At 67.0% G+C, this 26086-nt stretch overlaps 1 protein-coding gene across 2 annotated transcripts in view; it reads left to right on the top strand.

Annotated features, from left to right (window-relative positions):
• Positions 1-26086, top strand: part of LAMA5 (laminin subunit alpha 5) — a 41277-nt gene that overhangs the window by 1789 nt on the left and 13402 nt on the right. For both annotated transcript variants that reach the window (XM_037060023.1, XM_037060022.1), the window contains exons 2-37: positions 2432-2584; positions 9488-9605; positions 9872-9990; positions 10073-10243; positions 10323-10420; positions 13174-13289; positions 13476-13585; positions 13695-13785; positions 14020-14154; positions 14258-14317; positions 16475-16615; positions 16707-16844; positions 16941-17075; positions 17154-17288; positions 17369-17506; positions 17985-18037; positions 18249-18354; positions 18463-18515; positions 18604-18709; positions 19058-19157; positions 19310-19466; positions 19598-19736; positions 19889-20031; positions 20115-20221; positions 20318-20471; positions 20823-20983; positions 21075-21183; positions 22513-22610; positions 22688-22889; positions 22997-23123; positions 23558-23697; positions 24228-24343; positions 24456-24667; positions 25071-25275; positions 25502-25646; positions 25855-25995. In XM_037060023.1, coding sequence (XP_036915918.1) covers positions 2432-2584; positions 9488-9605; positions 9872-9990; positions 10073-10243; positions 10323-10420; positions 13174-13289; positions 13476-13585; positions 13695-13785; positions 14020-14154; positions 14258-14317; positions 16475-16615; positions 16707-16844; positions 16941-17075; positions 17154-17288; positions 17369-17506; positions 17985-18037; positions 18249-18354; positions 18463-18515; positions 18604-18709; positions 19058-19157; positions 19310-19466; positions 19598-19736; positions 19889-20031; positions 20115-20221; positions 20318-20471; positions 20823-20983; positions 21075-21183; positions 22513-22610; positions 22688-22889; positions 22997-23123; positions 23558-23697; positions 24228-24343; positions 24456-24667; positions 25071-25275; positions 25502-25646; positions 25855-25995 — 4632 coding nt within the window. The remainder of the gene's footprint in view (positions 1-2431; positions 2585-9487; positions 9606-9871; positions 9991-10072; positions 10244-10322; positions 10421-13173; positions 13290-13475; positions 13586-13694; positions 13786-14019; positions 14155-14257; positions 14318-16474; positions 16616-16706; positions 16845-16940; positions 17076-17153; positions 17289-17368; positions 17507-17984; positions 18038-18248; positions 18355-18462; positions 18516-18603; positions 18710-19057; positions 19158-19309; positions 19467-19597; positions 19737-19888; positions 20032-20114; positions 20222-20317; positions 20472-20822; positions 20984-21074; positions 21184-22512; positions 22611-22687; positions 22890-22996; positions 23124-23557; positions 23698-24227; positions 24344-24455; positions 24668-25070; positions 25276-25501; positions 25647-25854; positions 25996-26086) is intronic.

The raw sequence follows: 26086 nt of genomic DNA, 5'->3' as shown, positions 1-26086 counted from the left end.
AGCTCCAGGCCATCTCTGCGCCCCAGACCAGTCCTCTCTGTCTGCCCACGCTGCCTGGTCCCAGGGGACAGGCCTCTGAGGAGGGCCAGCAGCCAGGTCCCTGCAGGGAGGGGCCCTGCACACTCCCTCCTAAGTGCCTAAAGGAGCAGCTCGGGAGCCAGGGCGGGGTTGTCTCTCCTTAGATGGGTGGTTCCTCCCAGAGCCTCAGTCTCCTCCTCTGTAAAATGGGTGCAGTGCAAGGGGCCCGCCTCACCGGCATTTGGAGCCTGTGAGTGGGTGGGTTGGAGAAGTGGGTGCAGCTCTGGTGCTAGGTGCCAGGGAGCCGGCCCTGAGTGATCAGGGCCAGCCTTCTTGCCCAGCCAGCCCACAGTCAGGCAAGAGAGGCCAGAGCCTTCCCTGAAAGCCAGCGGCCCTCAGCAAAGGGCTCCCCAACTCTGAGGCCACTGTGTGAGGCATGGCACAAAGACTGGCCGCCTTGTGGACATCCGTGTGACCTTGGATAAGTCCCTGGGCTGGCCAGGACTTCTGCCTTCTCCTCTAGGAGCAGGGGGTCTGCCCAACGCCCCAGCCTCCAGTGGAGCTGGTGGTAGGGCCTTACCCCCCAACCCCAGCTGGAAGCCAGTGGCCAGGCACAGGAGGTGCCAAGGAGGTGAAGCCCCGCTTCCGTCCACCCACAGAGCCCAGTCTTGTGTCGGCATGGGGGCTACGTCACAGGACAGGGGCTGGAGGCTACAGGCTCCGGGCTCCCAGGGGACCTCCTGGAGGACCTAGGACAGAAAGTGGAGTGGGGGTCCCAGTGGGGGCCTAGGTGAGCCCAGCTTGGGGGGAGGGGTCATGCGGGCGTCTCAGAGGGCGGAAGGTGGGCACGGGAGGAATTCAGAGCTGGCCCTGGGGCCACAGGGGAAGCCGGGGGCTAGGCTGCCAGAGTGGTGACTCACTGGGAGGGGAAGCTGTTATCGCTGCTCCCCATTTCCTTGCTGTGCGGGCAGGACCCTCAGCAGCTTTCCCCATCCCTGTGGCCCTGCCCCCCAGGTGTGGCAGCTCAGGGTGGAGGGCTCAGGACCATAGTGAGGGACAAGGCAGGTGTGTCCCCCCTGAACCTCAAGCTCTGCACGCCTGGGGAGGTCATGAATGCAGAGTCGCTGACAGCCAGACAGCTCCCGGTCTGGAGGTAGAATAAATAAAGCGTGGGGTGCACCAGGGGCGTCAGGCCAGCATCCTGGGTGGCCTAGAGCTGGGTGGGGACGCCTCGGAGGAGGTGATGTCTGGGCTGAGACTCCAGACAGGAGGTCAGGTGTGAAGGCCCCAGGCAAGAGGGAACCAGGCCCGCAGCAGGGGCCCAAAGCACCCAGCGCCAGGGCCCCGGAGCCCACTCTGCTGCCTGTGTGTGGGTCTCGCCCTCCCAGATGCACGGTGGAAGCCTGGGAAAGGAGGTGGAGCGTCCCACACTCCCACCCCAACTCCTAGGACGGGGTCCGGCCCTCTGGGAGGCTGGGCTGTGCGGTGGCCGCCTTTCCTAGAAGCGGCCTCTCGGGTTTCAATCCGTGCCAAGTCCCGAGGGCCGCCTTTGTGTGTGCAGAGATGGCAGGTCTGCCTTCCTCTGGGGTGGGGGTTGGGCTGCACTGGGCCAGCAGCCAGGGCCCAGCCCTGCCCCCACCGTACCCAGGGCTCCCAGCACCTGCTCCTCCCCAACGGGGACCGCAGGCCAGGGTGCCGCTGGGAGTTGTGTTCTCAGAGGACCGGCCCCTGGCAGGTCTGGGCCGTGACGGAAACAGCTGCCGGGCCTGGGATGGGGTGGTTAATCCTCGGGCGGCCAAGGCAGGTGCCAGCCTCACCCCTACTCTTCGGGTGGGGACACTGAGGCTTGGCTGCTGCTGTGACCTGGCCGGGCCCCAGGGCTCGAAAGCCACAGGCCCAGGAGGTCCAGGTTCCTCCTGTTGGCTGCCCACATGCCTCCACCCCAGGGCCGAACCTGGAAGGCCACCAGAATGGCTTAGTTCCATCTCTCGGGAGACCCTAATCCAGATGGCTCTGGGTGAGAGCCTGGCAGGGGTGGTGGGAGGCAGGCCGCTGGAGGTGGAGAGTGGGTCTGGCCCCTTTTCCTGCCCCCAGCTCCAGCTCCAGCTCCATTGGCCTTCTCTCTCTTTACTCTGTGGCTCTCCCTGCCTCGGGGCCTTTGCACGGACAGCCCCTCTGCCTGGAGCCACCTCCTCAGAGAGGTCCACCTTGATTCCCCCACACACCTACAGCGGGTGCCCCTCTGCCTCTCCACTCTCTCAGTGCCTTCCTAGTGGGTGTGCCCGGAGTCAGGGGTGCAGTCAGCTCGGGGAGGAGTGAACAGGGTGGGCCCAGCGCTGGGAGGAGGGCAGCTGGAGGCAGCCAGAGGTCCCAGCCAGTCCCGGCCATCTGACCCCTCCCCATGCCCCCGCAGGGCCAGTACTGCGACATTTGCACGGCAGCCAACAGCAACAAGGCGCACCCTGCGAGCAACGCCGTCGACGGCACGGAGCGCTGGTGGCAGAGCCCGCCGCTGTCCCGCGGCCTGGAGTACAACGAGGTCAACGTCACCCTGGACCTGGGCCAGGTAGAGTCCCCGTGGTGCCCGCCACAGCCCCATGCCCACGTGTCTGGCGCCAGGGTTCCCTCCGGGCACAAGCTAGACCACAAAGTCCCCACTGAGTGCACTCGCGTGCCCTCGGGGAGTCTGAGCCCAGTCAGACAAAGGCGTGACCGTGGGCGCCTCGTGTGTGTTCTTCCCGCCTCCCTGCAGCGTGCGGAAGAAGTGGGTGCTGCCCGCAGGGCCAGGGAGAGCGGGTGGGGTGCTGCGCTCCAGCCTGGAGGCGGCCCCAGGCTGAGCTGCCGCGGTGGCCGGGAGGCATTCCTGTGCAGGGAGCTGGGCTTCAACTTGCTGGGGTGGGCGGGGCCCCAGGAATGTGCAGGAGGACGGGGGAAGTGGACATTCCTGGGGTGCCTGTGCCAGAGGGCCACCTTGGGCTCAGGGGTTCCCGCTCCAGGCCCTTGCAGGCAAGAGGGCGAGACCGGGAGTTTCCAAGTGACGGAAGAGCCCCACCATTGGTGGACCTGCTGGGTCAGACTCGGGCCGGGACATGCCCTGCTCTCTGTGTGACTCTGCCCAGTGCCCAGCCTGTGACATGGGCTGGAGGTCCCACTGCCCCTGGGGTGGGGGTTGGGCGGCGGGGAATGAAGCCAGACCTGCCTGGAGTTGGGGCTACAAGGCGGATCCTGCCAGACCCCACCCTGGAGTCGGGGGAGGGAGGAGTCAGGTCCAGGGGCGAGAGTCCAGGCCGGCCAGCCACTGCGCAGTCGGGTGACCCAGAGCTCCTGCCCCTTGCTGTGCCTCCTCCTGCTGAGACCCTGCTCGTCAGGGGAGAGGCCATGAAGTGTCTCCGTCAGTCGGCCGGCAGGGCAGACCCATGGGTGGGTTTGGGGTGCACTGTCAAGGACCGCCTGCCCGGGCCTGCAGTCCTGGGCCTGTGGCCAGGTGGGCAGTGAGAGGAGTGGGTCCGAGGCCTGGCAAGCGTCCTGAAGCCTCAGGGGCCCTGGCTGGGCTGTCAGTCTGCGGGAGAGGCCGCCTGGTGGGGGGCGGGGAGAGGCCGCCCTGCAGGGGCATCCAGCCTGCAGGTCTCAAGTCTGGCTGTGCTTGGCTTGCTCACCTGTTCACCTGTCCCAGGGAGCTGGGGAGGGAGCCGCAAAGCCCCGTGTGACCTGGGGTCCCCCTCTCTGGTACTGCTGGAGGGGAAATGCAGCCGCCCCCACCCCGGGTCCATCAGAGGGAACTTGTGCTGAACAGTTTCGAGAACCTGCTCTGCCCCTCCCTGTGGGACAGGCCTCATGCAGCTGGGGGAGGGGCTGGGGCACTGGCTGGGGGTGCAGTGGCCCAGTTTCCATGGCAACCCCAGAGTGGCCTCAGAGCAGGTGGCCTCCCCCCACCCCCCGGTGTTATGGTGGGGCCCGGCCCTCTGGGCTCTGTGACCCCTGAGCCCCGCTTTGCAGACGGGTCCTGGCCAGGGGAGGGGGTCACCACCTGTGCATCTTGCCTCTCCAAGTCTCAGTTTCCCCAACTGTAAAATGGCCCGAAGGGAAAAGGGGTTGGGGATGGAGACCAGGTCTGGTCTGCAGTGCCTGGTCTAGGGCAGAGGAGCCCACGAGGGCAGAAGGGGAGGGCTCTGGGGGCTGGAGCACTGGGGAGGCGTTTGGAGGGGCAGGCCTGGAGTGTGTCCACCTGGGTCCTTGAGGTGGCCCTGGGATCTGTGCCCTCAAGCCTGCCCAGGTCCGGTGACCAGAGTGGCGGGCACCCACGATCAGACTGGGGTCGTCCCCAGGGCAGGAACCTCCAAGCTCGCTCCCTGCTGCGAATGAGAGAGGGGCCCGGAGAGAGGGGTCGGGCTAAGCTAGCCCGGCCCAGTGGTCCTGACCCCCGACTGGGGTTCTCCCGCTTTGGGCCGTCATTGCAGACGAGGGTCAGGGCGGGGCTGGGGCTTCCGCCAGGAAGTGGGGCTGAGTGGGCAGCGGGGCTGGGCACTCCCTGTGGCGGGCTGCCAGCCGCCTTTGTTCTGGGTTCTGGAGCGGATGCCTTGGAGGGGGGTGGGGGTAGCCCGCACTGGGCATCAGGAGGCCTTCCTGCCCCTGGGAGGGCTGAGAAAGGCGCCGTGGGCCTTCTCCCAGCTCCATCTCACACCCGGTGGGTGGGCCGGGCTGGCTGGGGGCACGAACTGGCCCCCCTTTCCACGGCCACACCAAATCCTGTTCTATCGTTCCCACGGGGGAGGGTGTTGGACCCTCTTCCTTCCCAAGTTGCAGCTGGAGAAACTGAGGCTCCAGGAACCACATCCTGACTGGGAGGTGGGAAGCAGCCAGGGCCTTGGCCGGAGCCTTGTGGCCTGAGAGAGCCATCGTTGGTCTGACCCTTGCTGGTGGCCAGCCTCGGAACCAGTTCCCCCGGGGGCGGGGGGGGCAGGTGGGGGAGGGGTCCAGCAGGATGAAGGTGCAGAGGGAGATGGGGCCAGCCTCGGGGGGGGGGGCTGGGGTGGTTGCTGGTGAGGCCAGAAGTGTGGGTTGGGGGCTTGAAATGCCAGGTGCGGGGTCTGTGCCCTCCCTAGGGGACAGGATACCAGGTGGGGGTGCCGAGAAGCAGAGCTCTGGTGAGAGTGTCCTGGGCACCTGGGGACGCAGAGCACCTGTGGGGAGGGACCAAGGCCTTGTGCGGTCGTCTGGAGAGACGCAGGGCTGGGCCCCAGCTGGGCACCTGGGCACCTGCTTGAGGGGCTTGGCTCCTCAGCAGGGCTCCCCACAGCCACTTGGGCAGGACCCCTGTTGCCAGGCGGCACACCCTCTGAGGTTGGCAGGCTCCAGGCTCCCTGGGCAGGGCTCCTGGTCCAGGCCATGCGGCAGGTTCCCCAGCAGGGTCAGGGGGGGGATTTGAGGGGAGCGGCAGGAAGTTCGCCCGAGGCTGGCCAGGCTCTGGTTACAGAGCCCAGCAGCCAAGACAGGTGCGGGGGCTGGACCGGACACAGGCCCTTGAGCCGGGCTCCCTGAAGAGGGTGGGGGTGCCCTGGGTGGCCAACTGGAGGCACCTCCTGTTCCGGCACAGGCCGGACTCTCCTTGTGAGAATGGATGAAACCTTGCTGGGGCCTCTGCTCCCAGGACAGAGGGGCTCCTGGTCCCTGCCGCCCCCCCCCCCGCCACACACGCCAGCTAGGCTGCCTGCCTCTGCTCCCTATGGGGGCTCGCAGAGGCCCCCACCACCTCACATGGGATGCCCCCCTCCAGGCCCAGCCTCCCCCAGAGGCCCGTGTTTTCCATCTGTTTTTAAACAACCCCCACAGCGTCCTGCCCACCAGAGACTAAACTGTTTGGGTTTGGGGTCCTCTTGAGGTAAACCCCACTTCCTGTCTCCTGGGGCTGACCATCTGGCCTGGCCTGGGGTAGAGGGGAGGGGCGGGGAGCTCTGGGCTGAGGCCAGGCCCCGGACAGCTCCTGGAGGTGGGGGGGTCCCTGAATCCCCTCCCCCAGCCGGCTTTGCTTAAGTGCTGGGGCACAGCCCTCCGCTCTAGCCTGTGAGCTCACCCGTCGGGGGCCCTGACCCCCACCCGTTCCCTGAAAGCCCCCCACCCCTGCTCCACACACTTGTCTGTTAGGTGCCCACCCAGCAGGGTCGGGCCCCCAGGGCTGCTGCCCAAGTTCTGTTTTGCTTTTCCACGCCCAGTCTCCCTGGGAGCTGGGGCCTCCGTGTCCAGGTGGGGACAGCCGGCAGGCCTTGGTTAGTTACCCAGTCGGGGGCCTGAGTCCACACACCTGCCCACCCTGCCCTGCGCCCCAGCCCCGGCGGTGGCCTTTATCTCTATCAAGGTTCCCAGAGGGGTGTCTGCTGAGAGAGCCATACACACACAGGGGAGAGAGCCCCTGGGCGGGGGGTGCTGGGCTGGAGCTGTCAGCACTGGGGGTGGGGCCCCAGAAGGCCAGCCCAGCGGTCTGGGTGGGGGACCCAGGAGGCCTGGGTACCCACTGTTCACTCCAAGGGCGATGGCCGGGGAGCTGACCCGGACACCGGGTCTAGGAGGGGCTTCCTGCCTCCACCCGGCCTCAGCCCGGGACCCTGGCCCAGCCCTGGGAATCAGCCCTGGGCCCTGCTTCCGGGCGGGTCAGGGCTGAGTCACCGACTGCCCAGCAGCTCTTGGGCGCTGGTGGGTGGGGGCGGGGCTCGATCCTCCCCCAGGACAGACCTGGTTCTCCCTGGCCCTGCGATGGGCCAGGCAGAGGTGGGGTGTGCTAGCCTGAGGTTCCTCCCTCGGTGAGGCGGGTGCCTGGCCCGGTAGGCTGCCGGCCAGCTGTCACCCTCTGCACTCCACCAGGGTTTCAGAGACCCTGCAGTCCAGATCCAGCCCTGACCCTGTGCCTTCCCCTCCCCCGCCTCAGCCTCTGTAGGCGGGGGGCTGTGTGGCATCAGGGCCCCTCTGCAGCATCCCCACCAGGGCTCCAGTGTCAGCTCGGCCACGCAGAGACGGCAGCGTCTTCCTGAGCGAGGAAGCCATTGCACTGCCAGCGCCCTGACCCCTGGCCTTCGTCCCTCGGCTGTGTTTGTCTTTCCACTGCCCCCGAACCCAGGGAGGGGACAGGGCTGCCCCGGGCCCACGGCCCCTGGTGCCTGGAACCCACGCAGGGCCTCCTGCACTGGCCCTGGCCCCAGCCCCCGTCAGACCTCGGTCACCGGGTCGGGGCACAGACACCCTCCTGGGGGGCCCTGGCCCCCTGCCGTCAGGCTGGGCGTGGGGGCTGGGGGTGCGGTGACCGACCGAGAAGCAGTCCTGGAGACCTGCCCGCCCCAAAATAGCCAGATTGTTAAAAATAACTCAGGAGGCTTTTGTTTGGCTTTTGCTTTAAAAGACGTTCTTTCCTTCGGCCGAGAAGGCTGCGGCAGCAGGAAAGGTCAGCCCGCGTGGGCAGCTGAGCCTGGCAGGCAGAGTGGGGGCAGGGCGGAGGCCAGGGCCTGCCCCACTCGGGGGTCGGGAGCAGCGCCAGGTCGGGGACAGATGGGGAGCCCTGGGCCGATGTCTCTCCTTCCCTGGAGACTCCCCTCCCCGAGTGGAGCCTCAGGGACAGATGTCCAGGGCCCCTATGTGACTGACAGAGGGCCAAGTGGCGGGGGTGGGGTCTGTCTTTGAGCACAACCAGTGTGACGGGTGTGTGCGGGAAGTTCCCATGACACTCTTGTCCTGCCTGATCGGTGTCTTTGAATCAATATTTGGGCAAGGGCCCTCAGCTGGGAAAAATGCCGTGGGCCGCCAACACAGGGGGGCAGCCTGGTGGCCTCGCTCAGGGGAAGGCGGGGGTGGGTCCCAGGGGCTCGGCGGGAGCCTTGAGTCCCCTGGGGGTCTTGGTGTTTGTGACTCGGGCACACCCAGGTCCCCTGGGACTCCCTGGAATGCCTCAGGGTCGGCCAAGGTGCCAGCTGGGTGGAGGGTCCCTCCCCAGGGGCTCGTGTCCCTTCCCCAACTGAAGGCCCGGGAAGATGACCTCAGAGCCTGGACATGGGCCAATACGCTGCCCCCCACCCCGGGGAACAGCCACTCCGCTGGCTGTGGACCTTCGGGAAGGGCGTGGACACAGGGCAGGCCTGTCTCCGGGGCCTGGGGCGCTGTCCCCACTGGCACTCTGGGCAGCCCATGCTTTCTGAGGGCTGGGCCATGAGGGGTCACCGCCCTTCCATGGGGTCACAGGCTGACAAGGGCTGGGGAGTGACTATGGGCCCTGGGCAACACTGGAGGGACCCCTTCCCTGCTCCAGCTGGTCCAGAGTAGAGGTGCAGACCAGTGTACCCCCAAGGGGGCCTGCCCGGGGGTGCAGGACGCCACTGGGAGCATGACATCACCCCGGAGGTATGGGCAGTGCAGAGCCCATGGGTCTGACCCTGTATCTCAGGCCCTGGCTGGGGGGTGAGGGGGGACCCCCGACACGTGATGTGTTTTCCAGTGTGTCTGGGCCTCCCACTCCGGAGTGCAAGCTGGGGGTGACCGTGTCCCCTGTCCCCTGCCCAGGTCTCCTGGGAGCCCGAATCCCTGGCCCAGGCTGGACAATGGCTCTTGGGTTTGGAAACAGGGGGAGGGGCTTACTCGCCCGTGGAGTTGCCAGAGAACCACATCCTTCCCTGTGGGAGGCCCAGTCCAGGGTGGGCACTCCCGGGGAGCTCAGGGGCCGACGGGGGGCCCACATACTGGGTTCCAGGGTGGAGCCCGTCCACACGCTCGCCCCCTCAGGGGTCTGGGCGGCCCAGCCGCCTCCTTGAGGCCTCAAGCTGAGTGGGAACATCAGAGCCCACACCGTCTCTGGGCCCAGAGCCCTTATGGGGGCCGTGGCCATCGGGTCAGGTGTTCCAGACACTGCCGAGGGGACCCCAGCTCATGCTTCCTCCCTGGGGCATTTATGAGGCTCCCCATTTTCCAGCCTGTCTCCTCTGTCGGAGCGGCATCGGTGCCAGACCCCTTGCCACTGGGGCCTTATGGCGAGGGCGAGTCTGAGAATGGACAGGCAGGTTCTGAGGTGGCTCTGAAAACAACGGGGGTGACCAAGTGAGACTGGAACAGGGGCCACCCTCCCAGGAGAGGGTGGCCCCTGCTAGCCGGGCGAGGAGGCCAGGCTTATTGGGAATAAGGGGCTGTGCCTGGCCACGGGACCGGTAGGGGGTAAGCTCCTAATTCCTTGCCCAGACCCACTGCCTGGGGCCCGCAGGCAGGACCGGGCCCGGGGCCAGCGGACCCTCAGAAACGGCGGTGTCCGGATGGGCTTCGGCGGCCATGGGCTGGCCGGCCAGCCTGGGGGCTGCTCCCTGAGCAGGTTAGCTCTCTCCCCGGGGTGCCCCTGGACCCAGAGGAGAGCTGACAGCTGTGGGGGAAGGCGGCCCGTGCCATGGGGTGGGGCACCCCTCCAGGCACCAGGGGCGCCTCGGGCCTTACGCGATCCCTGCCGCAGGTCTTCCACGTGGCCTACGTGCTCATCAAGTTCGCCAACTCCCCGCGGCCTGACCTCTGGGTGCTGGAGCGTTCCACCGACTTCGGCCTCACCTACCAGCCCTGGCAGTACTTCGCCTGTGAGTCCCCCGGAGCCAGGGCTGGCCCACGTGTCCCCGGGTGGCCCTGGTCTGCCACACTCGGTTCCTACGCAGGCCAGGGCTGCCGGGGCACATCCCCAAGGCAGGTGGGGGTGAGCGGCTCCCGTCCCCCATGGGGCCCGGCTGGGTCCCCCGGCAGGTGTCACACTGTGGTTCCCTGTGGCCCGGCTCCTTGCTCAGCAGCTCCAGAGGGGACAAAGGCCACCACTCGGCCCGAACCCTGACCTCCCCATGGGTTCCCACAGCCTCCAGGAGGGACTGCCTGGAGAGGTTCGGGGCGCGGACCCTGGAGCGCGTCTCCAAGGACGACGACGTCGTCTGCAGCACGGAGCACTCCCGGATCGTGCCCCTGGAGAACGGCGAGGTGGGCTGGCAGGCGCGGCACGGCGGGTCCAGCCCGGTATGGGGGCCACCCGGTGCTGGCCTGACTCTCGTCCCGCCTGCAGATCGTGGTGTCCCTGGTGAACGGGCGCCCGGGGGCCATGAACTTCTCCTACTCGCCCCTGCTGCGCGACTTCACCAAAGCCACCAACATCCGTCTGCGCTTCCTACGCACAAACACGCTGCTGGGTCACCTCATGGGCAAGGCGCTGAGGGACCCCACCGTCACCCGCCGGGTGAGCACGCGGCCAGGGGAGGGGCAGGGGCGGGGGTCAGGCCGGGGTGGGGTGGCCGGGCGCTCACAGCCGGCTGCAGTATTATTACAGCATCAAGGACATCAGCATTGGCGGCCGCTGCGTCTGCCATGGCCACGCGGACGTCTGCGACGCCAAGGACCCTGCAGACCCCTTCAGGTGAGACCCGAGGCTTCCTGCCCACCTCTCGCCCTGGTGGGGGAGCCTCGGTCCCACTGCCTGCCTTCTCCTTGGCCCGTTGGCCCCCCACCCCGAGGCCTCAGTTTCCCCGAGTGCAGAGCCAGGGGCAGGCAACGCCCTGTGCCCCTTGGCCAGCAGCGGTGGGCTCTTGTCCAGACCCTGAGCCCAGAAGTCACTGAGCGAGATGGTCAGCCCGAGGCTGCACGTCCCTGTCCTCTGGGCTGGGTGCTGTGCCCACCCTGACCTTTGTCCCCCACCAGCCGCAGGCCAAGGCCCCAGGCCCAGAGCCTGGGCGTCAGCAGGTGATGTGGGCCCCACACCTTCCCTGCTGCAGACCACACAGCTGCCACGCCATGCACTTGGGTTTGGGGCCTGCTCTGTGCCTTCTGCTGGGGCTTTATTGCTTAGTCTGCACCCCGATTGACACACGGGGGTGAGTGAAGCCCAGACAGCACAGTCTCACCCTGCCTTATGGTCAAAGCCACAGCCAGAGGCCGACCTCAAACCAGTCCACCGTGGCAGAAGGGCCTGAGGAGGGAGGGCCATAGACCCCCTCCCTGGGGGGCCGGGCAGCCCTGGGGGCTCTGGGAAGTTTAGCGCCTAATGGAAAGCCGTGCGGGCTGGGAGGGGTGCCTGCCAGGTGGCGGACTGGTCTGGGGGGGCGGCAGATCTGCCCCAGCCTGCCAGGGCGGCGCCAGCACCGTCTGCCCCACCTGCACTTGGGCGTGGGTGAGCTCAGCTCGCCCCGAGGGGCCCAGACTCCAGCACTCAGCACCCAGAGTCCCCACAGGCAGCCTGCCTGTCCTTCTGCCCAGCCGGCTCTGGGCGTGCACCCTCCCTGCTTGGGACTGGCATGGTCCTTGATCTTCGCTGCCCGAATCCCAGAAGCTCCGGTTGCTCAGACAAGCCTCGCAGGCGTCCCATAGCGCAGCCCTGCCTGCAGGCTGCTCGGCCACAGATGTTCCCCCAGGGCTGGTGGGGGGCAGGGCACACCTCTGGGCTCTTTTACTGGGACACTAATCCCATTAACACAGCGCCGCCCTCCTGACCTCATCACCCCCCAGAGGCCTCCACTGGGGGGTCAGGTTCCACAGGTGGCTCTGAGGGGGACAAAAGCCGTCAGTGGTGACTGGCGAGTCCCCTGGATGTCTGCCTAGTTCTGACCGTCACTGTCTGAAACGGCTGTTTCGGCCTCACTCTGGGGCGAGCCGTTAGCTGGCTGCAGATTCCGGGTCGAAGGCCGTGTCTCTGGACACTTGAGAGACGGCTGCTCCTGGTCTCTTGGCGTCTCCGGGTGCTCGGGGGCATCAGCTGGAAGTTTCCATGCTCTCTTCCCTGTGCTCCGTCAAAGGCAGACTGGTTTTCTCTGGTTCGGGACCCCTGCTTTGTGAATCTGTGACTCGGACCCTCAGGACCGAGCCCCCCAAATGCTGCCTGTCAGATCCCTTCATTCCAGCTGTTCTCTTGCTGGAATCCAGGCTGTGCTCCCCTCCGCCTTGGAACCGGGCCCCCCTCTGTCTTCCCGATGGCTCTTCCACTCAGTCTCTCCTCTCTGCTGTGGTGTCTGCCCGCCTGCCCGGCCCACCCTGGGAGTCTTAAACGCAGTCATTTCATTGTCTGTTTATAGACCTTCTGGCCGACTCTTTTGATCTCGTCTGACTATTTTTTACAGCATTCCTTTTCTTTTTTAATGAAGTTTTAGATTCCTTAGCTTGCAATGTCTAAATGTGCTTACTGCACGGTTTTTACCCGATTGTGACATCTCTGGGCTTGGGGGCTGTGTCTGCCGCTGTGGCCAACGCTGCTTCTCCGTGTGACGCCGTGCGCGCCCCAGGTCAGGACAAAGCCCACACAGTGCGCTTCGCGAGGGCTTTTGCCAAACACACCTGGGTGCCCCTGCCTCGCGACACCCCTGGGAGAATGTCTCAGTTTAGAGGTGCCCGACCGTGTGGATGGCTGAAAAGTCCAACAGCAGCTGCGGCCCCAGGTTCCACTTCCAAGACAGATGGGCTGCCCGGAGCTGCTCCGGCCACCGTCCCCTAGAGGTGCCCCCCCACGGTGTCCCTGGGTGCTAAGGGATGGCAGCGCTCATTTCCAAGGCCCGAGGACGCTCGCAGGGACGAGGTTGGAGCTGCGGGACTGGTCTCACTTCACAACTGGCCCAGGCGTCAGGCACAGCACTGGCCAGGCGCCGGGGACCCTCTGCCTGACATGTGGTCTCTGCCAGTGTGGGGCTTTGGCATGGGTGTCTGAACAGTAGGTGGCTGCTACCTCAGCTCCCAGCCACAGCCAGCTGTCCCCCTGCCTGCTGAGCCAACAGGAGGTGCTGTCCAGGACAGCAGGCGGGGGACAGCAGGCAGGGGACAGCCGTCCGACTGGCATCCACCCCCAGCTGGAAGATGAAAGAGTTCTTGGCCACCTGCCCCTGGGGAGGTGCCCTGGATGCGTAGGGGGCATCTGGCTGAGCTCGGGCTGCCCATTGAGTGAGGCTGAGGCCTTGGGTCCTGGGCCAGAGGGGACGGCACAGCCCCAGGGCTCCCTGCTGACCCACAGGCAGGGGCCACCGCACCAGCCACTCAGTGCCCAGCCCCTGGTGTGCCCACCGACCCTGCCCTGCTGGCTCCTGTGCTCCACAAGGGCCCTCACTGCCCCCGCCAGCCCCTCGTGCTCCCAGGTGTCCCGCAGGTCCCCCTGTGCCCACATGGCCTGAGCCCCGCGCCCTGTGCCCCCAGGCTGCAGTGTGCCTGCCAGCACAACACCTGTGGGAACGCCTGTGAACGCTGCTGCCGTGGCTTCAACCAGCGGCCGTGGGAACCGGCCACGCCTGACAGTGCCAACGAGTGCCAGGGTGAGCACCCCCGCACCCCGCACACGCGTGCACCCCGGCTGCTCCCACTCCTGTGCACGCGTGCGCAGACCTGGCACATTCTGCCAAGTCATATCTGGGGCAGTGGGTGGGAGGTGGCCCAGGGGTCCCCGCCAGGCAGGGTCACGGGGTGCCTGCTGACGCCCGGACGCCTGCCCTTCCCCGCAGCCTGCCACTGCCATGGCCACGCGGACGACTGCTACTACGACCCCGCGGTGGACCGGCCAGGCTCCGGCCAGGGCGTCTCCCGGGGCGGGGGCGTGTGCATCGACTGCCAGGTGGGCCCGTGGGGGCCGGGTGGGGCCCGGGGTGCGGTGCAGTGACTTGGGGGTGGGGGAGGGTTTGGGGGGCCAGCCGGGACTCAGTGGCCCTGCGCCCCTCCCCCAGCACCACACCACCGGCGCCAACTGCGAGCTGTGCCTGCCCGGCTTCTATCGCTCCCCCGACCACCCCCTGGACTCACCCCACACCTGCCGGCGTGAGTGGGGCCGACCGGGGCGGGGCACTCTGGGCTCAGGACTGACCGGGAGCAAGGGCTGTCCCAGAGCAGGAGCTGCGGTGACTGGGTGTCCCCAGGCCTCCAGCTCCCTGCATCCCAAGCGCCCCCCCCCCCGCCGCCCCCGCACTGCCCAGACGGGGGAGGCCGAGGCGCCTGTCCGGCCGACCACCCTGGGCTGGGGGTCTCACGGCTGCCCGGCGCCCCGTCCCCCAGGCTGCGACTGCGAGTCCGAGTTCATGGACGGGACGTGCGAGGACCTGACCGGCCGCTGCTACTGCCGGCGCAACTTCACGGGGGAGCGGTGCGAGGCCTGCGCGGCGGGCTTCGAGGGCTTCCCGAAGTGCCACCGTGAGGCGCGGGCCGGCCGGGCGGGGCGGGGGCCTCCTGTCCTGCGCGCCTCCTCTCGGGAGGGCGGGGACCCCCGGGCTGACGGGCGTGTCTCCTCCCCCAGCCGTGGCCACCGCCCACAACAGCAGCGGGGCGCAGACCCTCCCGGCCGGACAGATAGTGAGTAAGTGCTCAGCACGCCCGCCCTGGGTCCCCCCACCACCCCCGGGCGGCGGGGCGGGAGGGGCCGCACCGCCGGGGCCCACCGGAGAGGCGGGATTTTCATTTCGGTCCTTTGCATTTTATGCAAACCAAACATTCGCACTGGAAAACCGGGTGAGGGAAGGGTTGAAGGCGGCCTCTCCCCAGCGTCCCCACCCCCCACAAATAACCCTTCTTCCCACTGCCTGGGCCCCTCGCGCGCACGTGCACACTCTGCTTTTGCACACACAGGTGTGTGTTTCGTGATTGTGTCTTCCCCCCACCGCCGCCCTGGAGACACGTCCCTTCTTGTCCTGGGCTGCACAGGAAGACAGCGCAGTTATTTAGCCAACTCCCAATCTCTGGAACTCTAGGTTCTTTCCAATTTTCTTTTTTTAAGTTGTGCTTGGGTAAACATCCTTGCTGCTCAGGCTTCCCATAAATTCTTAGCGCTTGTGGAGAAAGATCGCTCAGAGGGGCGGCCCTCCCTGCCCAGGCTCCAGGGCCCGCACCGGGACCCTCGGGCTGCGGCCGCCCCCTGGCTCTCAGAACACAGCCGTCCCCGGCGGCCCTCACGTGCTGAATCCAGTCACTGTTGGCCGGACACAAACGGTGTCGCTCCGCCCCAGAGTGCGGCTTTGGCCGGCCGCGTCCTGCTGGATTGACTGTTGTGCTCTCGCCCCTGCCTTTTTCTGTGTAGCTGGCCAGGTCAGGTTCTATTCTCCGGAACCAGAGTTCTTTAGAAGCGTGTTTGTCCTTCTCGGCGCTCGGTTTCCCCTCGGCCCTTCTCCTGTTGGCTCAGCCCACATCACGGCCGGGTTCAGCGACGGGAGCTCCTGGGTTTTGTCTCGGGGACGCCGCGCTTGCTTTACTTCTCGCCTGTTGAGGCTGCTCCGTGAATGCCTGGCGGGAGCTTGGGCTCTCGGCTGGGGACAGATTTCTGTGTGTTCCACGGTTCAGGCACATGTGTCAACTATGTCAACTATGCTGCTTAAAGCCACTCCGTCCTCCCTTAGCTTTTGTCCCGAGGGCAGTGGATGCCGTCTTTCTGTCTAGGATCGTGGCTTTGCCAGACCCGCAGTTTTGGTCGTTCTGCTTTCTGCACCCCGAGACCCCATTCATCCGGCTCTTAGGGACTGGGGTTCGCTGCCCCTCTTGGGCGGGGCGAGTCATGCTCTCAGCACTCACTCCTTTTGTCCCCGTTAATGCTTGTGGCCTGGGGGTTGCGTCCCCCAACCCCACGCTCGCCCCCTCTGCATGGGCGCTGGGCCCTGTCCCTTCAGGCAGCTCTGCTTCCTATCCAGGTCCCCAGGGCAAGGTGCGTCCTTCTGAGAGGACATGAGCGGACTTTCCATTCAGAATCAAATTGGCACCTTGGGGCTTCATTTCAGGAACGCAGACCTGACTTGGTCCGGGGTGGAGGCCCCATCAGCAGGGCTGCTGTTCCCGCCGGGCCACTGCTCCCGATCTGCTTCGCGTTCCCTCTCCTGCCTGTTGCTGGGTTGAGCCACCCAATGTATTTTGGTTTCGGTCGGTGCATCTGTGGGTCTGGTTCTGGTCCATGGTGACCCTTGGATTTTGGACAAACATCGAACTGTCACTTTCTCTCAGTGACAGAACGAACTGGTCCTCATTGCCCTCCTAATGCACGAGTGAAGACTCTAGCATGATTTTTCTCTCTTCTTCCCCCCACCCCCTGAAGTCATTTATAAAGACTCGAGCTTTCTTTTCCCTGTGCGTGAGTCTGCATTTAACTTTTTCCTGGCTGTGTGCACACCCATGTTGAATCGGCGTCCATGGCGTGAAAACCAAGTCACGCATGTTCCGTTGCCGTGACTCCATCACACGCCACTGTCTTCCTGGAACACTGGCCTCCCCTCCTAGGGGTCTGCATAGTCATCCACTGGCTCCCTTTTAAATCGAAAAACCTTTCCAATCACACGCAACCTGCAATATTACGTACAGCGCAATGGTCAGACGTCTGTGCACCTTCCCAGGCGACCTCCCGCAGGTCTGGTGCCCACTGGACGCTTGCTGCTCTGCCCAGTGAAAGTGCCAGGGGAGGCGTTGGTGATGGAGGGAGGTCGGTGATGGGGAGGCCGGGTTTGCAGGGACCCTGAGCGCCCCCTCCCCTCTACAGACTGTGACTGCAATGCCGCCGGGACCCAGGACAACGCCTGCCAGCGGGATGCTCAGGCCGGACGCTGCCTGTGCAAACCCAGCTTCCAGGGCGACCACTGTGAGCTGTGTGCCCCGGGCTTCCACGGCCCCGACTGCCAGCGTGAGTCCAGCCCCGCCCTGTCCCTGCCCCCACAGACGCGGGACGCAGGCCGCGGGCCCGGCTCTGACCATGGCGGCCACCCCTCCCGCAGCGTGCCACTGTTCCAGCCCCGGAGTCCTTCACGGTGACTGTGACCGAGACTCGGGCCAATGCACCTGCCGGACGGGCTTCGAGGGGGCCGCGTGTGACCGCTGCGCCCCTGGCTACTTCCACTTCCCCCTCTGCCAGCGTGAGCGAGGCGTCCCCAGTGGGCCCAGGGCAGGGGGGCGTGGGCCAGGGCCCGTCCAGCCCGCTCAACGCCCCTGTGCACCTCTCCGCCCCGCAGTGTGTGGCTGCAGCCCTGCGGGGACCCTGCCCACGGGTTGTGACGAGGCCGGCCGCTGCCCCTGCCGGCCCGAGTTTGACGGCCCCCACTGTGACCGATGTCGCCCAGGCCACCATGGCTACCCTGACTGCCGCGGTGAGCTACCGGCCGGGGCCTGAGGGGACGGGCAGGCGCTCCCCGAGGATCCGGGGCCTGACCCTGTGTCCCTTGCAGCCTGCAATTGCGACCCCCGCGGGGCCCTGAGCCAGCTCTGCGGTGCAGGCGGGTCCTGCCACTGCCGCCCTGGCTATGCTGGCGCCACCTGCCAGGAGTGCGGCCCCGGTTTCCACGGCTTCCCCGCCTGTGCCCGTGAGTGCCCACTCACAGGGGCTGGGTGGGCGGGTGGGCGTGTGCCATCCACCGAGTGCCCACACCCGCTCCTCCCCCAGCCTGCCACTGCTCGGCGGAAGGCTCCCTGCACGCCACCTGCGACCCCCGCAGCGGACAGTGCAGCTGCCGGCCCCACGTGACCGGGCTGCGGTGCGACGCCTGCGAGCCCGGCACCTACGGCTTCCCTGCCTGTGAAGGTGAGGCTGGCGTGGGCTGTGCAGCACAGGCTGTGTGTGGCTCACGCAGGGGACGCCTGCACTGCCCATGTGCTGGTGTCCCTGTGTGTGTCCATGTGCTTGTTCTCTCACGTGTTCACGTGAGGTCTGTGTGCTTACATATTTATCCACATGCCTCATAAGTGTCCACACACAGCCCTGTGTGACTCCTAGTTGTGTGTGTGTTGTGTGCATGGGTGTGCTCACGTGGCCGTGCACATGGTGTGTGTTCACACGCTTACTCCTGTGCAGTGTGTGCTTGTGGCATGTCCCTAACCATGTGCAAGAGGTGGGGGGAGAGGGAGGGATGCCCTCTCAGCATGGTGGTCAGAGCATGGAGGTGCTCATCTTCACGCCTATTCATACCTATGGGAGCCGTGGGCCCTGCCCCGGCCTGGGGCGGTGCCTGGCCATCGGATCAAAGACCAAGGAATGACCACGGCCGGGGGTCTCTCCACAGCCGGCTCCTGCCACCCTGCTGGCCTGGCCCCAGGCGATGGCATCTTTCCGGAGGTGAGCCCTGGTCAGCCCTTGGTGGGGTTGAGACCAAGCGTCCCTTACTAATGGGTTGCTATGGCAACCTCAAGTCTCATTTGTTCCCCTGCTGGTCCTCTGTCCCCACTCCAGGGGCATCCCCGAGCTGGCACAGGGTAAGGGCTCCAGGCCTGAGGGTTCGTGGAGAGGAGGGGGGGCCGCTCTGACCCTCAGTCTCATCCTCCCCCAGGCGCAGGCCCCATGCAGGTGCCGGGCTCACGTGGAGGGGCCAAGCTGCGACCGCTGTAAACCCGGGTTCTGGGGGCTCAGTCCCAGCAACCCCCAGGGCTGTACCCGTGAGTCTTCCCGGAGCGGGTGTCGGGGGCCTGGGGGGACGCCCAGGGTAGCAGAGCCCAGGCCCCGCCGCCCCTCCGAACTCTCAGGCCTTCTCTGCCCTCCCCCAGGCTGCAGCTGCGACCCCAGAGGCACACTGGGTGGGGCCGCCCAGTGCCAACTGGTGAGTCTGCGGGCCGAGGTGCTGGGGGCTGGGGGGCAGGCACAGGGGGGCCCCTGCCCGCCCAACCCCACCTTCTCCCGACCCCTAGGGAAATGGTCAGTGCTTCTGCAAGCCTCATGCCTGCGGCCAGACCTGTGCGGCTTGCAAGGACGGCTTCTTTGGGCTGGACCAGGCCGACTACTTCGGCTGCCGCAGTGAGTGCTCTCCTGCTGGGCCCTGGGGCCACGTTCAGCTGGGGGGGTGGGCAAGGCTGAGCCCAGCTAGGGACAGACGGCTTGAGGGTCCCCAGCAGGACCTGGGCAAAGACAGGATTCTGCTGTCAGGCCTCCTCCAGCCTGTCCTGCGCCCGCAGGCCTCATGGATCCACCCCCTTGCCCCTGAGCCTGGCCTCGGGACCTCCCTCATCCAGAGTGCCAAGCAGCGCCTCTGCCCAGTTGCCACAACAAGGCGGACGGAGGCCCTGAGCACGGAGCAGGGTCCTGAGCGGGGCAGGGACAGCAGCACTGACGTCGCCCCCGTCCCCCGTCCCTTGCTCCTTGCAGGCTGCCGGTGTGACGTTGGCGGCTCACTGGGCCAGGGCTGCGAGCCGAGATCGGGCGCCTGCCGGTGCCGCCCCAACACCCAGGGCCCCACCTGCAGCGAGTGAGTGTTCACTCCTCCCTGGCTGCAGGCTACGGGGCCAGGGCACTGGGTGGGGGCGTAGCCAGTCCACTGGGCTTGTCCCTGGGGACCCTGGGGATGTGCCGGGCCAGCGCCAACCCCGCCCAGAGGTCACGTGCTGCTGCCTCCTTCAGGCCGGCGCGGAACCACTATCTCCCGGATCTGCACCACCTGCGCCTGGAGCTGGAGGAGGGGGTCACACCCGAGGGCCACCCGGTGCGCTTCGGCTTCAACCCCCTGGAGTTCGAAAACTTCAGCTGGAGGGGCTACGCACAGATGGCGCCCATCCAGGTGGGCCTGGGGCTGTGGTCCCCCGGGCCCCGCGGGCAGTGCCCAGGGCGGCGGGCTGGCCCCGGAAGCCCCAGGATCCCGTTGGGAATGGCCAGGGCGGGGCGACTCCATTGTCCACTCCCCGCCCCCAGCCCAGGATTGTGGCCAGGCTGACCGTGACCTCCCCTGACCTCTTCTGGCTGGTCTTCCGCTACGTCAACCGTGGACCCACCAGCGTGAGTGGGCGCGTCTCTGTGCAGGAGGAGAGCAAGTTTGCCGCCTGTGCCGACTGTGAGTGCCCGGGGGGCCGGGCCCCTGCTCCTGCACCCACTTCCACCCGCATCCCACCGAACCCCTGCCCAGTCTTGGCCCCTGTGTGGGTGGGGAGCCAGGTGGGCCCTTGGGCCGTGTCCAGTCTCACCACCCGGCCCCTCCCCACCCAGGCACAGGGCAGAGCCAGCCGGTGGTCTTCCCACCCAGCACCGAGCCCGCCTTCGTCACTGTGCCTCAGAGGGGCTTTGGGGAGCCCTTCGTGCTGAACCCCGGCACCTGGGCCCTGCTTGTGGAGGCTGAAGGGGTGCTCCTGGTGAGGCGGGGGCACGCGAGCTTGGGGGCAGGGCGGGGCCTGGGCGGGGCTGCAGCATGGACCTCCTGCCCTCCCTCCTCCAGGACTACGTGGCCCTGCTGCCCAGCGCCTACTACGAGGCAGCCCTGCTGCAGCTGCGGGTGACCGAGGCCTGCACGTTCCGGCCCGCGGCCCAGGGCTCTGGGGAGAAGTGAGGGCCGCCCCGGGGGGGGGGGGTAGGGGGCTGGCTCTCCCTGTGCTCAGGCCTCTGGCCCTGTGCTGACTCAGGCCGTGTCCCCACCCACAGCTGCCTCCTCTACGCCCACCTGCCCCTGGAAGGCTTCCCCTCTGCCCCTGGGCCCGAGGCCCTTTGCCTGCAGGACAACAGCCTGCCCCGGCCCTGCCCGACAGAGCGGCTCAGCCCCACGCACCCCCCGCTGGTCCTCTGCCAGGGCAGTGACGTGCGTGTCCCCTGGGTTGAGACCTGGGGGGAAGGGTGCCCTTGGCCTGGGGTCGGGACGTAGGTGAAGGGCAGGAGTGACTCGGGCAAGGCTGGGGGGTCTGGCATCGGCAACTGGGACACCTGCAGGGCCCCGTCCACTGTCCGGCCCTTTGGCTCACCAAGAGGCCAAGGGGGTCGCTGGTTTCCTACAAAGGCGCATCGGGGGCCGGGGGTGGGCAGGGGAGGCCAGAGAGTGAGCAGCTGCAGTGTCCCAGGGGCAGGGCCCCTGGCGGTGTCCAGAAGTGTCCACGTGGGGTCCTGTTCTCTGGGGGAGGAGCAGGTCGGGTCTCTGATTGCCCTGTCCCCCAAGGTGGACGTCCAGCTGCAGGTGGCGGTGCCGAGGCCAGGCCGCTATGCCCTGGTGGTGCAGTATGCCAACGAGGCAGCCCGCCAGGAGCTGGGTGTGGCCGTGCACACCCCCCGGCAGCCCCCCCAGCAGGGGGTGCTCACCCTGCACCCCTGCCTGTACAGGTGGGCATGGAGAGGGTGGGAGGGCTCGAGGCCGGGTGGGAGGGTTGGGCCCCGGGGTTGCCTGGCTGCTGACCACCCTGCCCCCCACCAGCACACTGTGCCGGGGCGCCGCTCTGGACCACCAACACCTCCCAGCAGTCTTCCAACTGGACACAGACGCCAGCATCCGACTCACCGCCGAGCAGGCGCACTTCTTCCTGGTAAGGCCCTGACCCCTGGCCTCTCACCTGCACCGGCCCCAGGATCCCCAGGAGAAGAATGATAAGGACCCGAGGCCCCCATCACCAGGGCCAGGTCAGCTCGTGCCCTGTCCTGGCCCTTCCAGACCCCTCACCTGCAGGCTGCTCTCCTCACCCCTGAGCACAAAACACCTCTCTGTGTACTAGCAACACCCACGGCCACGTATGGGGGTGCGTGAGTCCCTGAGTCAGAGTGGGAAGAGACGACGATCTTAGCAAAAGCCTGTTTGGGGTATAACTCACCCAAACCTCCCACCGCATGCCCAGGGGCCCCTCCCTGGAGTTGGGAAGGGTCCCATTTGCTGGGCGTCCTGAAGCTGAGGGCTGGATAGCGTCTCCTGCTGGGAATTGGCTCCCGCACCAGCCTCTCAGGGCTCGTGAGCTCCTGGTGGTTATGTTGTTGCAATGGCTGAACTTGGCACAGCCTCCATAGTTCTGGTGGCCAGACCCAAGCACCAGGACACAGAGGGATGGTGGCCGCCCCTGCGAAGCGTCACAGGGTCTGCTGCCTCGCGCTCCCCAGGCCTTCAGGAAACTCCTCTGAGCAGTAAATGCGCAGTTTCCATCCAAGGGCCCAGTACTGATGAGAGACTGGCCACAATGGCGAGCAACCCCGCGCCTCCGGGTCGGGGGTGCCAACCCCACTTTGGGGAGTCGGCGTGCCTCTTTGTGGCGCTAGCAGACACGGGCCGCTGAGGCTACCAGTCTGTCTGCACTGGGCCCGCGCTTCCCCCGGCCCCCTGTCCGAAGACCAGGCTGTGTCCACCTTTCCACGGAGCACTTCCACGTGGGTGGGAGCACACCCACGGTGCACAGGATGCCCCGCGGGCCCCCAGGGCAGCCACCCCCATGCCGTTGGGGAACTCTCTGCACCGCTTCACACAGGGCGCCCCCTGCCCTCACTATGCCGCAGGTGGATGTGGGTGCTACGTGGTCACGCAGCTGCAACGCCCCATTTTGGTTGCATTTGTCAGGCATACGCTTCCAGTCCCAGTGGACGGTCCAGGGCAGGAACGCCCACCTGTGACCCCGTTCCGGGTGCTCAGGGGAGGCAGGCAGTCAGACTGCAGGTGGTGAGGGGTGGCCAGCAGAGAAGAGAGGCCTTGGGGACAGCTGGGAGGTACCCAAGACCCCAGAAGCTGGAGTTGAAGGCAAGGGGTTAGGCCACCGGAGGAGGGGCCGGCAGAGCCAGGTGGAGCCTTGGTGCCCGGCACAGGGCTTGGGCTGGACGCCGGTGTGGACAGGCTACACCTGCTCCTCCCACACCCACACCCGGCCCTCTGCCCACAGCACAGCGTCACCCTGGTGCCAGTGGAGACATTCAGCTTGGAGTTCGTGGAACCCCAGGTCCACTGTATCAGCAGCCACGGGACCTTCAGCCCCAGCAGGTAGCAGGCTGGGGGGTGGGGCGGAGCGGCCAGTGGGTACACTGGCCGGGCCAGGGCTCACCCTGTGCTCCCCACAGTGCCACCTGCCTGCCCTCCCGCTACCCGAAGCCCCCCCAGCCCATCGTCCTCAGGGACTGCCAGGTGTTGCCGCTGCCGCCCGGCCTCCCCCTGACCCTCTCGCAGGAGTTCACGCCGGGTGACCCCCCACCGGGGCCCCAGCCACGGCCCCCCACTGCTGCGGACCCCGATGTTGAGCCCACCTTGCTGCGGCACCCCCAAGTGAGAGCCCAAGCCTGGGGACAGGGATCTGAGCAGGCAGGACTTGCAGGGGGCCCCCCAGCGTCCCCACACCTCTGCCCACTCACGCAGGGTGCCTCTCCCTGCAGGGAACAGTGGTCTTCACCACCCACGTGCCCACCTTGGGCCGCTACGCCTTCCTGCTGCACGGCTACCAGCCCGCCCACCCCAGCTTCCCCGTGGAGGTCCTCATCAACGGGGGCCGCGTCTGGCAGGGTGAGGGCACAGCCCCAGACTGGGAGCCCATCGGGGGTCCCACTCACACAGCCCATGGACCTGGCTGTGACAGGCCCACACCCCCTCCTGCCGCCGGTTCCCCAACAAGGTGCCACAGGGTCCACCCAGTGTCCTGTGCCACCAGCCCCGCTTCCTGGCCCCCTTCCCAGACTCTGCTCACACCCGTTCCACGGAGTAGAGGTTGCCCATCACACATGGGTGATCGAGGGGTTACCACAGGTCTCTGGTTGATAGCACATGTGTTCCTACATGTGTGTCTGTTTTGTTTTCACTCGGCCCAGCCCAGGGGCTGGTCCGCGGGGTGTGGGGCCGAGTCCTTACCCCTGCTGACTCCAAGGGGGCCCCCAGCCCGGGAAGAGGCCGTGGGCCAGGGTGGTGTGTGGGGGAAGGGCTGACCTGCTTGTCCCCTCCAGGCCACGCCAACGCCACCTTCTGCCCACATGCCTACGGCTGCCGCGTCCTGGTGGTGTGCGAGGGCCGGGCCGTCCTGGACGTGACCGACAGCGAGCTCACCGTGACTGTGCGTGTGCCAAAGGGCCGGTGGCTCTGGCTGGTGAGTCCTGAGGCTGGTGTCCCCTCATGTGGACATCCTGAACCTTTCTGGGGACCAGCTGTCCCCACACCTGTCACACGGCTCGAGGTCACTCAGCCAGGGTTTGTCCCCCACCTGTACCCATGCTGGATGCCGGGAGCAGCGGCCTCTGGGGACCTCCAGAGCATGAAACTCCAGAGGGGCCACCAGTCCCCCAGAGCCCTGCTGGCCAGGGGCATCTTCCCGGGGCGTGCGGGGCCTGCAGGGGTACAGAGGGGGACCCTTGGGAGAAGGTGCTGCTTCCTCCTTCTCCCCAAGCTCCCAAGAGGCTGTGGAGCCAGCTGCCCTCCAAGCAGCCCAAGCAGGGACCCAGACCCTGCCAGCCTTGCTGGGGCCCAGGCCTGTGGGATGATGCCAACCTTGTCTTAGCTGCCCGGCCAGATGGTGGCCGGTCACAGAGGCCTCTGGATTGAGTTCCAGCCAGCAGTACACTTCCCAGACCCGGGTTCTCTGCTGGGCTCCTGGGAGGTGACCAGACCCTGGTGCCCTAGGAGTACGTGCTGGTGGTCCCTGAGGACACCTACAGCTCCAGCTACCTCCGGGAGGAGCCCCTGGACAAGTCCTATGACTTCATCAGCCAGTGTGCCAGCCACGGCTACCACATCAGGTGGGCGGGGCTTGGGGTGGGAGGGGTGGGGCTCTGGGCAGGGGCGGGGCTCTAGTGGGAGGGGCCAGTCCCGGCAGGGAGCCGGCCTCACCACCTGCCCCTCTCCCCGCAGCCCCACCAGCTCATCCCAGTTCTGCCGCGATGCCGCCACCTCCCTGTCCCTCTTCTACAACAACGGGGCTCGGCCTTGTGGCTGCCATGAAGTGGGTGCAACCGGCCCCACCTGTGAGCCCTTTGGGGGCCAGTGTCCCTGCCGGGCCTACGTCATTGGCCGAGACTGCTCCCGCTGTGCCACCGGCTACTGGGGCTTCCCCAACTGCAGGCGTGAGCACCTGGGTCCCTGGCTTTGCCAGTGAGGGGGGTGGCGCCTGAATTCAGGGGGGTGCTTTCTGGTACAGGGGGGCTCCCAGGAAGTACGGACAGTGGTCAGGAGAACATTCTAGAGCCTGGCAGGCCAGCCCAGCCACCTCCTCTCCATGGGATCTTGGGCAGCTTCTGGCCCAGGCCTTACAGGGTTGTCCAGAAGGTTCCAGGGCCTAAATGGTCATTCTAGGCCACTGACCCCATGCCAAGGAGCTGCCTGAGGGTTGGGCATGGAGCTGGGGGGAACCGGGCTGGGAGGTGGGGTGGGGCATCCCCGGCCTTGCCCCCCCCCCCCCCCCGGAGCTGCAGTCTGGGCCTCCAAGTGGGGCCGACGGGACCACCAGCCCTGTGTGCAACCCCACAGCCTGCGACTGCAGTGGCCGCCTGTGCGAGGAGCTGACGGGCCGCTGCATCTGCCCGCCTCGCACTGTCCCGCCCGACTGCACTGTCTGCCAGCCCCTGACCTTCGGCTGCCACCCCCTCGCCGGCTGCGAGGAGTGTAACTGCTCGGGGCCCGGGGTGCAGGAGCTCACGGACCCCACCTGTGACAAGGACAGTGGCCAGTGCAAGTGAGACCCCGGGACTGGAGCCTGGGGACCTCCCGGGGGCCTGGGTTCTGGGGGCATTTCTGGGCTGACTGAGCCCACACCACCCCCACTATTGCTCCTGGGGTTCCGCAGCTTGCTGTCCTTGAGTTTGGGGGGCCGGGGACCACCTGCCGTCTCTCATTTCAGCGTGAGGGGTCCGGGTGGAGGGAAGGCCCAGCCAGCTTCTGAATCCCCCTCCCCCTGGCAGGTGCAGACCCCACGTGGCCGGGCGCCGCTGTGATGCCTGCGCCCCAGGCTTCTACGGCTACCCCAGCTGCCGCCCCTGTGACTGCCTCCACGCCGGCTCTGCGCCTGGCGTGTGCGACCCCATCACAGGCCAGTGCCGCTGCAAGGTGAGGGGTGAGGGTCCCAGGGGCCCCGGGCCTGCGCCCCACCCACCCCTTGTCCTGACTCGCCCCCAGCTGCTCATTCCCTCCGGTAGTTGGGACCCCCTGGGAGGTGTGGGAGAACCGCCCACCAGCGACGGTGTGACGAGGAGATGAGGCAGCTGGGGGTCTGCACACAGCCGGCCAACGGCCTCTCCCTGACCTCTGCCCCCAGGAGAACGTTCAGGGCCCCAGGTGTGACCAGTGCCGCGTCGGGACCTTCTCCCTGGACGCTGCCAACCCCAAAGGCTGCACCCGCTGCTTCTGCTTTGGGGCCACAGAGCGCTGCCGGAGTTCTGTCCATGGCCGCCAGGAGGTACGCGGGGCAGGGCCGCCCCACCTCAGGGCGGGGACACATGGCTGCGGTGTCTGCCATGGAGGGCCATTCTGGGACGTTCGGCGGCGCT

Source organism: Sturnira hondurensis, unplaced genomic scaffold (genome assembly GCF_014824575.4).
Source record: "Sturnira hondurensis isolate 20B ecotype Veracruz unplaced genomic scaffold, ASM1482457v3 Scaffold0011378, whole genome shotgun sequence".
Lineage (NCBI taxonomy): Eukaryota > Metazoa > Chordata > Mammalia > Chiroptera > Phyllostomidae > Sturnira > Sturnira hondurensis.
The sequence above is the reverse complement of the archived record's forward strand: the minus strand, read 5'-3'. Positions and strand labels throughout refer to the sequence as shown.